This window comes from Dipodomys ordii, unplaced genomic scaffold (assembly GCF_000151885.1).
Source record: "Dipodomys ordii isolate 6190 unplaced genomic scaffold, Dord_2.0 Scaffold94, whole genome shotgun sequence".
NCBI classification, from domain to species: domain Eukaryota; kingdom Metazoa; phylum Chordata; class Mammalia; order Rodentia; family Heteromyidae; genus Dipodomys; species Dipodomys ordii.
Genome location: NW_012267310.1, coordinates 2,329,772 through 2,340,306, shown reverse-complemented (window position 1 = coordinate 2,340,306; position 10,535 = coordinate 2,329,772). Strand labels below are relative to the sequence as shown.

General features: G+C 39.9%; 1 protein-coding gene across 1 annotated transcript in view; it reads right to left on the bottom strand.

Annotated features, from left to right (window-relative positions):
• The window catches only part of Mbtps2 (membrane-bound transcription factor peptidase, site 2), a 40,781-nt gene extending 31,691 nt beyond the window's left edge, over positions 1–9,090 (bottom strand). Inside the window, exons 1-3 of the mRNA XM_013026460.1 lie at positions 9,061–9,090; positions 8,182–8,285; positions 3,500–3,627 (exon numbers count right to left, since the gene is read on the bottom strand). Coding sequence (XP_012881914.1) covers positions 3,500–3,627; positions 8,182–8,285; positions 9,061–9,090 — 262 coding nt within the window. The remainder of the gene's footprint in view (positions 1–3,499; positions 3,628–8,181; positions 8,286–9,060) is intronic.
• Between the last annotated feature and the right edge of the window lie 1,445 nt (positions 9,091–10,535).

Sequence of the window (10,535 nt, the reverse complement as noted above, 5' to 3'; positions counted from 1 at the left end):
ACCTTACCCCAGTCAGAAAGGCCCACATCCTAAATTCAGCCAATGATAAATGCAGGGAGGGATGCAGAGAAAGAGGAACCCTACTGCACTGCTGGTAGGAATGTACACTAATACAACCACTTTAGAAAGCAATCTGGAGGTACTTTAGAAAATTAAACATAGACCTCCCCTATCACCCAGCCATACCACTCCTAGGCATCTACCCTGAGCAACAGGAACCAGGATACAAGGACACATGAACCTCGATGTTCATTGCAGCACTGTTCACAATAGCCAAGATATGGAAATAACCCAGAGGCCCCACGACAGATGAATGGATCCAAAAATTGTGGTACCTATATACAATGGAATATTACGCAGCCATTAGAAATGACAGAATAATGGCATTTGCAGGGAAATGGATGGAGCTAAAACAAATCATTTTGAGCGAGGTGAGCCAAAAGCAGAGACACATATGGCACATGGTCTCCCTGATATGTGGATGTTAAATCCAAAATGCAAGGAGATATGAAAAAGTAAACAGGACTCAAGAAACAGGACATTCATTCGATTTGTCGTATCTTTTATAAAGGACTCCATGTTCTTGACCTCATATATGGTATGTACATATGCACATCTGAGGGAAGTTAGGAGGAGGACACAGAATCAGAGGGAAACGGGAAAATATATAACAGAGGGCCCATCAGCTGCACTGGACATTGATGAAAACGAACTAAGCAACTCAAGGGCAGCCATAGGAGGGAGGGAATGAGAGGAAAAGAGGGAACAGCTTACACTAAGCAAAAGGAAAGAAATGTACATATCACCTGATGTGGAAGAAATAGTTGTATTGTCAAAGCTCATAGAATTCACAAACGTTATATACCATGATAATGACAATTTGCCTTGTGAAGGTTAAAATGTATTTGTGACTTTAAAGTATCACTATCTCACAATACTGTGAAATTTGTGAAATATATAATCAGTTAATCTCAATAAAAATTATTTTAAAAAACCCATACTCCATTATGCTTTTCTTTGATGGTTAACTGGGAGATAAGAGTCTCATGGACTTTCCTGACTAGGCTAATAATTCCTCAGATCTCAGCTTTCTGAGCAGCTAGGATTACAGGTGTGAGTCACAGGCACCTGGCCCTTAGCTATTTTTTTTTTAACCTCACTAATTTGAGATGCTATAACCTTTAAAAAAAAAAAACTAGTTCTAGGGCTTAAACTCGGAGGCTGGGCACTGTCCCTGAGCTTCTTTTACTTAACTGTAGCCCTCTACCACTTGAGCCACAGCACCACTTCTGGTTTTTTTGTGTATGTGGAACTGAGGAACCGAACCCAGGGCTTCACGTATGCTAGGTAAGCAATCTACAACTAAGCCACTTTCCCAGCTCTCCATAACCTTTAAAATACACTTATCTGGGCTGGGAAGTTGACTCAGTATAGAGTATTGCCTCACATGCATGAGGCCCTGGGTTCGATTCCTCAGCACCACATAAGCAGAAAAAAGCCAGAAGTGGCACTGTGGCTCAAGTGGTGGAGTGCTAGCCTTGAACTGAAGAGCTGTCAGCTCCCATGACTAGCAAAAGAAAAAAAAATATATATATATGCATGTATGTATATGTATATATATATATATATATATATATATATATAATAACCTTTATTACATTTCTGCTCCTCTGTACTTTTTTTTTGCCAGTCCTGGGGCTTGAACTCTGGGCCTGGGCACTGTCCCTGAGCTTCTTTTGCTCAAGGCTAGACACTCTACCTCTTCAGCCACAGCACCATGTCTGGCCTTTTCTGTTTATGTGGTACTGAGGAATGGAACCTAGGGCTTCATACATGCAAGGCAAGCAGTCTACCACTAAGCCACTTTCCCAGCCTCTCTTCGTTGTACTTTTACCTCTTGTTATAGCTTTTTGTCCTGGTTACAGTAAGATGCACAATTATTAGTTTTCACACTGGATATATTCTGTATCATTACTAAGTAACACTCTATTTCCAACTTAATGTTTAAGTCTTATTATTACTCACATTTCCATTATGTTTTACTTATCATTTTACTTTCAATCTTTCTGAGTACTTTTTGATAGCTAGATCTTCCCTTTTTTTGAACCAGTACTGGGGCTTGAACTCAAGGCCTGAGCATTTTCCTTGAGCTTTTTCACTCAAGGCTAGGGCTCTATCACTTGAGCCACATTGGCTTTCTGGTGGCTAACTGGAGATAAGAGTTTCACAGACTTTGTTTACCCTGAGAGCTCAGCCTTCTGAGTAGCTAGAATTACAGGTGTGAGCCACTGATACCAGGCATTCATGTATGTATGCATGTATGTATATATGCATGTGCTGGTCCTGGGGCTTGAACTCAGGGCCTGGGAGCTATCTCTGAACTTCTTTTGTTCAAGGCTAGCACTGCAGCCACACTTCTACTTTCAGCTTCTTTTTGGTAGTTAATTGGAGATAAAAAGTCTCACAAACAAGGTCTGGGAAGGTGGCTCAGTGGTAGAGCACTTGCCTTGCATGCATGAGGCCCTGGGTTCAATTCCTTGGCATTACATAAACAGAAAAAGCTGGAAATGGTGTTGTGACTCAAGTGTTAGAGTGTTAGCCTTGAGCTGAAGAGCTGAGCGATAGCGCCCAGGCCCAGAGTTCAGGAACTAGGACCGACAAAAACAAAACAAAATCTCACAAACATTCCTCTCTGGGTTGGTTTCAAATCAAATCCTCAGATCTCAGCTTCTTGCATAGCTAGGATTACAGGAGTGAGCCACCAGCACCCAGTTAGATTTATATTACATATCACACATTTGGAATATGTTTTTGGAGCAATATTGAGGTTTGAAGGTAGGTTCTCTGTTTGGTCAGTAAATGTTTTACCACTTGAGCCAGACCTCTGTTTTAGTAATTTTTCAGCTATGGTCTTAGGCTTTTTGGCTGGGTCCAGTCCTTTACTATGTCCTACATATGCCTCCCACATAGCTTGGAATCATAGGTGCATCCCATTGCACATGGCTTGTTGGCTAGGCTGGGATCTCATTAACTTTTTGCCTGGCCTGGCCTTAAACCTTAATGCCAGCATGGGGATTAATTCAAACTGAGGGTTTGTTTCTTTTCCTCTTTTGTTTCTCCTCTTTTTTTTTTTTTTTTTTGTGTCAGTCCTAGGGCCTGAACTCAGGGCCGGGGCACTGTTCCTGAGCTTTTGTTTTGAAGGCTAATGCTTCACCATTTGAGCCAGAGATCCACTCCTGGGTTTTCGCTTGTTAACTGGCTTCAAATCGTGAGGAGTGAACCACCGGCACCTGGCTTATATTATTTTTAAAGAAGAAACTGGAATGTAGATTATTTTATCGTACTACTTTTGAGGAAAATTTTATAAATTAACCAAATGATAAGAGGTTGTCATATTTAATGTACTTTCCATATACACTAACCATGGCAAACCAAAACCAAATACACAGATAAACATTAAATAAAATATTAAGTCTGAAAAAATGATTAAGTCTCTTACCTGCACAAAATATCCTTAGCTGTTGGACCGGTGATATAAGCTGCAAATGGGTGGTGAACAGATCAACGAATGCTCCAGGATAAATAATGAAGAGAAAAATCCCAAAGCCATTAAATCGAACTTGTTCCCTAAGAAATTACATAAGAAAAAGGCATTTATTAATACTACTGCATTTGTCAAAGTAACAATGTATGTAATGTTAAAGTCCACTGCAATTCAAATTCTTGCTTAAAAATAAAGTGTATTTCCAGCTAAAACATTGCGTGTACATTATCTATCATAATTTTTAAATTGTACAACATGGATTTGTCTCTAAAAGAAAATTTCATAATATTCTGGAATAGACTTATAACTTCAAAAACTTTAAAAGGCAATATGCGAGTTGATAACTGAAACTGGACATACATAAAATGATGAATACTTCTGTAAGAAATTGTAAACATTTTTATGATTTAGCATGAACTATCTTCAGAGGACACAAATGTATGATCCAAGTAAATTATCTAATACTATTTGTCTTACGTGTTACAAATAATAATGGAGTTTTATCTAAGTGTATTCTTAAGTTGTTTTAAAGATTAGTTTGTTTGGGTTGGGAATGTGGCTTAGTGGTAGAGTGCCTCCTTAGCATGAATGAAGCCCTGGGTACGGCATTCACAGAAAAAGCAGGAAGTGGCGCTGTGACTCAAGTGGTAGAGTGCTAGCCTTGAGCAAAAGAAGCTCAGGGACAGTGCCCAGACCCTGAGTTCAAGCCCCTAGGACTGGCAAAAAGAAAAAAGATTAGTATGTTTTAAAATGCAATAGTCACAGCTGGGTGCTGGTGGCTCAGGCCTGTAATCATAGCTACTCAGGAGACAGATCTGAGGCTCCCAATTTAACACCAGATCTGGCAGAAAAGTCCATGAGACTCTTAAGCTCGGGGACAGTGCCCAGGCCCTGAATTCAAGCTCTAGAACCAGTGTATGTGTGCGCGTGCACGCACACACACAAATGCAATATTCAGACTGTCTTTAAAATAATTTTTTTTGTCGGTCATGGAGCTTGAACTCTGGGCCTGGGCACTGACCTTCAGCTCTTCAGCTCAAGGCTAGTGCTCTACCACTTGAGCCACAGCTCCAGTTCTGGTTTTCTGAGTGGTTTATTAGAGATAAGAGTCTCATGGACCTCCCCCACGATATAACCCCTGCTTTCACTGTATTTGATGTTGGTATAATTTGTGGAGGGGAAGGGAAAAAACAAATCGTTTAAATAGGGATACGGGTGGATCCATTGCAACAATGAGATGTACAAGTTGTTATGTGGAAAACGAACTTTACAACTTTGGTGGGGGAGAGGGGGAGATGGGAAGGGATAGGAAGGGGAAACAAAGGAGGAGGCAACAATGCTTGATAAGAAATGTACTCATTATCTTGCCCACGTAATTGTAACTCCTCTGTATGGTATTTTTACAATTTAAAAAAAAAAGAGTCTCATGGACTTTCTTGCCTGGCTGAGTAGCTAGGTTTACAGGTGCAAACCAGCGGCACCCGGCTACAATTACTTTTTAAATTATATATATATCTATATATATATCTATACATATATCTATACATATATATATTATTATAAAGATAATGTATGGAGAGGTTACAGTTACGTGAGTAAGGTAATGAGTACATTTCCTATCGAGCATTGTTACCTCCTCCTTTGTTTTTCCTCTACCATCACTTCCTTCCCCTTCATTTTATCACTTCCTTTCTTAAAATGCACAATACATTGAATAGTTTCACGAGAGCAAACAGCTATGCAAAAAAAATCTTCATACTAAATTTTTTTCAAGCAAAAACAAATTTCATATAGTCACATAAAGACAAAGGATTATTTAACAGAAAAGTTTACTCCTGTTCAAGCTAGGATCTTTACCATTAATGTTTATACATGGCTAGCTCTCACCAGGTATGATGCCCTTGCTCAACATTTAGTTAATAACATTGTCTTCCCTTCACCCCAAAATAAGCTGTTAGCTGTCCATCCTTCTGAGCATGTTCATACTAATTTTTTTGTTGTTGTTGGTTATGAGGTTGAACTTTGGGCCTGGGTACTGTCCCTCAGCTCTTCAGCTCAAGGCTACTGCTCTACCACTTGAGCCATAGCGCCACTTCGTTTTCTGAGTGGTTAATTGAAGAAAAGAGTCTCACGGGCTTTCCTGCCTAGGCTGGCTTTGATTACAGGCATGAACCACCGGCACCAGGCTTCATACCAAATTTTTAAGACAATTATGCAGCTTACTTTTTGTTGGCAGTGAGATTTTTTTGGCAGTCATGGTGCTTGAACTCTGGGCCTGAACATTGTCCCTCAGCCCTTCAGCTCAAGGCTAGAGCTCTACCACTTGAGCCACAGCTCCAGTTCCGGTTTTCTGGAGATAAGAATCTCATGACTTTTCTTGCCCGGGCTGGCTTTGAACCGTGATTCTGAGATCTCAGCCTCCTGAGTAGCTAGGATTACAGGCGGGAGCCATCGAGACCCAGCTGGCAATAAGATTTTTAAAAAGATAATTTTATTGTTATTATTAAGGTGTTATACAGAGGGATTACCATTTCACAACTCAGGTAATACATACATTTCTCTTTTGGATAATGTCACCCCTTCATTGCTTTCCCCGCAGTTTCCCCCTTCTGTCCTTGCCCACAAGTTACATAGCTTGTTTTCCACATAGTATATACTGAATACCATGATTTTGGCAATGAGATTTTATTAAAAAATTAATCAATTTATTTAACAATTAAACTGTTACTAAAAATGTTTTCATCTAAGTGCTGGTGGCTCACACCTATACCCTAGCTACTCAGGAGATTGAGGTTTGAGGACCCCAGTTCAAAGCCAGTCTGGACATACAAATCCAAGAGATTCTTATCTCATTTAACCACCAAAAATCCAGCAAGACTTCAGCGGTAGTGTCAAGCATGAACCAGAAAGCTGACCTAGAGCTTAAGGTCCTGAGTTCAAGCCCAAGAAGCAGTACCAAACAAAACAAAAAAAAGCTTCCAAGGCTGTGGTGTGGCTCAAGTAGTAGAATACTTGCTTAGCAAGTGGAATTCCTTGAGTTCTAACCCCAGTACCACACAAAAAAAGTTCCATATGCATGCGAAATCCAAAAGTCCACAAGAGTAAAGACATGGAGGCAATGGTGAAAGAGAGAAAATGAGCACATACAATTACATAACATTATTTGTTCTGTTAAGATGAGGGCTTATTACCAGTAGGTAGACTATTGTTCATAAGCAACTAGAAAGTAGTAGGTGACTAAATCCGCTCCATTATAACAGTGCTTTGTCTTTACTCTGATCCCCAAGGGTAAAACACAGTCTTGTCAGTATGTTTCTGATAATGACCATAATTATCACGGAGGCAGCTGGGAATTTATGATGCCTCTCACCCACTTTCCATAATAGCTAGTCAGGAATAACTATAGAATAACATATCTGGAGAGTCAAGACCAAAAACAAGTAATGATCTTCAAAATAAGTCCTAGATTTCATCTTCTATATTTGTTAAGCCCAACACTTTGAGTTTTATTTGTCTAGCTGGTACAAGACATGAACAGGAGGGCAGGAAGTTATTTTAACTGATACGTCAAGGAAAGTACTAAGATATGCTAGGTATGGTGTGCACTTCAGTAATCCCGGTACTTGGGAGGTGGAAGTAGAAGGGTTATGAGATCCAGGCCACTTTGGACCACAAGGCAACTTCCTGCCACCCTCTCCAAATCTAAAGAATAAAGATTATTAAAGCCGGGCTCTGATACTTCACACATATAATCCTAGCTACTAAGGAGGTTGAGATCTGAGGATCACAGTTCAGAGCCAGCCCAGGCAGGAAAGTCTGTGAGACTCTTATCTCCAATAAAACCACCAGAAAACTGGAAGTGGCGCTGTGGCTCAAGTGATAGAGTGCTAGCCTTGATCTGAAGAACTGACGGACAGCGCCCAGGCCCAGAGTTCAAGCCCCATGACTCCCCCACACACACCAAAAAAGATTATTGAATTAAAAAGAATTCCAATGGAAGTGACACTGTAGCTCAATGGTAGAGCATTAGCCTTGAGCACAAAGAGACTCAGGGACAGAGCCTAGGCTCTGAGTTCAAGTTCAATAGCTGAAAAAAAAGAGAGAATTTCTAGTAGGGCACTGGTAGCTCATGCCTGTAATCCTAGCTACTCAGGAGGCTGAAATCTGAGGATCTTTTCCTACCTGGGCAGGAAAAGTCCATGAGACTCTTACTTCTACTTAACCACAAAATGCTGGAAGTAGAGCTGTGGCTCAAGTGTCAAGAATGCTAGCCTTGAACAAAAAGAGCTTGGGGACAGTACTGAGGCCCTGAGTTCAAGCCACAGTACTGGCACAAAAAAATAAAAATAAAAAGGAACTTCAAAGCTAGATGAAAAACTTTGAAGCTCCCTATGGCTATAATCATGCTGGCAAAGGAGAGGAAGACTTGGACCACAGATGTGCACATGATTGAGTGTATTTATCAGTATATTAATCTTTTCTATAAAAGCATAGCCACTTCACAGTAATAGATGATGGGTGTATTCTGGGTGTATTCTACAGAATGAAGAATATTTACCAAATATAGCAAATTTTAGTAATAAACCTTAAGTGAAAACCTTTTAAGGAAAAGAAAAGGAAAAGGTAAGTATCATTACCGAATAGCTGCTATCCCATGTCCAATTTCATGTACAACACCACTAATGAGGACAGCAGCAAAGAAATAGGTCAGCTGATTGACGGGTAAATTGATACCAGGAACCTGTTCAGAGACACAATATGGCAGTAATTATCAGGTTTATTTTTTTTATTTTTTGCAGGTAGCAGGGTTTGAATCCATGGCCTTGCCCTTGCTGGGCTTGCTTGTTTGGCTAGCACTCTACCACTTGAGCTATGCCCCCAGACTGGATTTTGATGGTTTTAGAGATTGGATCTTGAGGATTTTCTGCCTGGGCTTACTTTGAACTGTGGTCCTCTGATCTCAGCATCCTGATTAGCTAGGATTATAGGTGTGAACTGTGAGAATATAGTCTAATTTTTTTAATGTTTCTGATCTTGATATATGCATTTGTACATATATGTGTATATATATAATTATACTTCGTGTAATAAATTCCTGTAATACTCCACCTTCCTTATTAATAAAATGAAAAAAAGAAGAAACAGAAGGGCAGAGTGGTACATGCCTGTAATCCTAGCTACTTGGGAAGCTGAAATCCAGAGTATCAAGTTATAGATGGTCAACTCTGGGCAAAAACAGACTGTTTACAAGGTAACTAAAAACAGAGGTCTTGTGGGATTGCTCAAGTGATAGAGCTCCTGCTGAATAAGTTCAAACAAAGTAGTATCATAAACTACTTGGCATATCAATGGCCTAATCTTTGTTCAATGCTTAACATTATGCCTCACAGAGAAGATAATTCATTCTTTTTCTTCTTGTTGCTGGTGGTGGTGGTGGTCATGGGGCTTGAACTGAAGGCCTGGGTGCTGTCCCTGAGCTTTTTTGCTCTTCCACTTTGAGCAAAACTGCTACTTACGGTTTTCTGGTAATCGGAGATACGACTCATGGACTTTTCCTGCCTGGACTGGCTTTGAACCATCATGCTCAGATCTCAGCCTCCAGAGTAGCTAGGATTACAGGCGTGAGCCACCTGTGCCCAGCAATAAATTCTTTTGTTACACAAACTTTAAAGAAATTTGTTCTCTATCATCTAAGTGTTGTCTAAAAATAGACACTTCTGTACCCTTAAGTAAGTTTATTTTATTCAAATCTGCAATTTGACTGAAATTTCTTATGATCATTAGTAAAGCTGAACTTTTCCTGTACATTTTTGTCTATTTTTTTGGTCTTTTGAGTTGCCTATTTATGACTCTTTTTTTTTTCCTACTAAAATATTCACCTTTTTCTCACTTGTTTATAAAATCACTTAAAAGTAACAGTATTGGTCCTTTGTAGTATGTGTCACAAACATTTTGCTCAGTATTCTTGCCTTGTCATCATATTTTGTTAGTTCTTGATATATAAAAAGCTTCGGATTTATCAATAAATATAATTTCCTACCTCACCAAGAGGGAACTTCAACGTAAACTATGGATTTCGAGTGGCGATAACTGACCAGCCCAGGTTGATCATTTGTAACACTTTCACCACTGTGGTGGTGATTGGTGGTAGTGATGGACACAGCGTGTGGGGGCTGGAGGGAGATGCACAGGATACCTCTGTGCTGTCCTCTTAATTTTGATATGAACCAAAAACTACTCTAAAAATAACATCATTAGAAATCAAAAATAAATAATAAAGGTGGTACTGTTTCATGAAAATAGTCCCTGTTTCACTTTAGTTTTATGTGTTCATATAAACAGCAATTTGATTTCTTTTCCTCTTAAGATCTTTCATGATTCACACTTAATTCTAACACAGTCACAGTTGACTTTTGTGCTGCATTCCAGAGGAATTTTACCTTTTAACCAAAGAAAGACTTCACAGAATGCTTCTTGGATTGTTTTTTACATTCCATTGATTCCAACTGTCTATTCTCTGGCTCTTAAACTAGTTTTTGTAATCATCATTTTTTTCTGCCATCCTGGGGCTTGAACTTGGGGCCTGGGTGCTTTCCCTAAGCTTTTTTTTTGTTCAAGAGTAGTGCTCTACCATTTTGAGCCACAGTTCCACTTTTGGCTTTTCGGGGTGGGAAGGATAGTTAGAGATAAGAGTCTTACAGACTTTTTTTTTCCCCACCTGGGCTAACCATGATCCTCAGATCTCAGTCTCCTGTGCAGTTACGATTACAGGTGTGAGCCATTGGCACCTAGCTGGAATTTCTTTTCTTTCCTTCCTTCCTCCTCTCCCTCCCTCCCTTCCTCTTTTTTTCTTTCTCTCTCTTTCCCTCCCTCCCTCCCTCTCTCTCTCTTTTTTTTTTGGGTCCAGTCGTGGGGCCTGAACTCTGGGCCTGGGCACTGTCCCTCAGCTCTTTAGCTCAAGGCTAGCGCTCTACCACTTGAGCCACAGCAC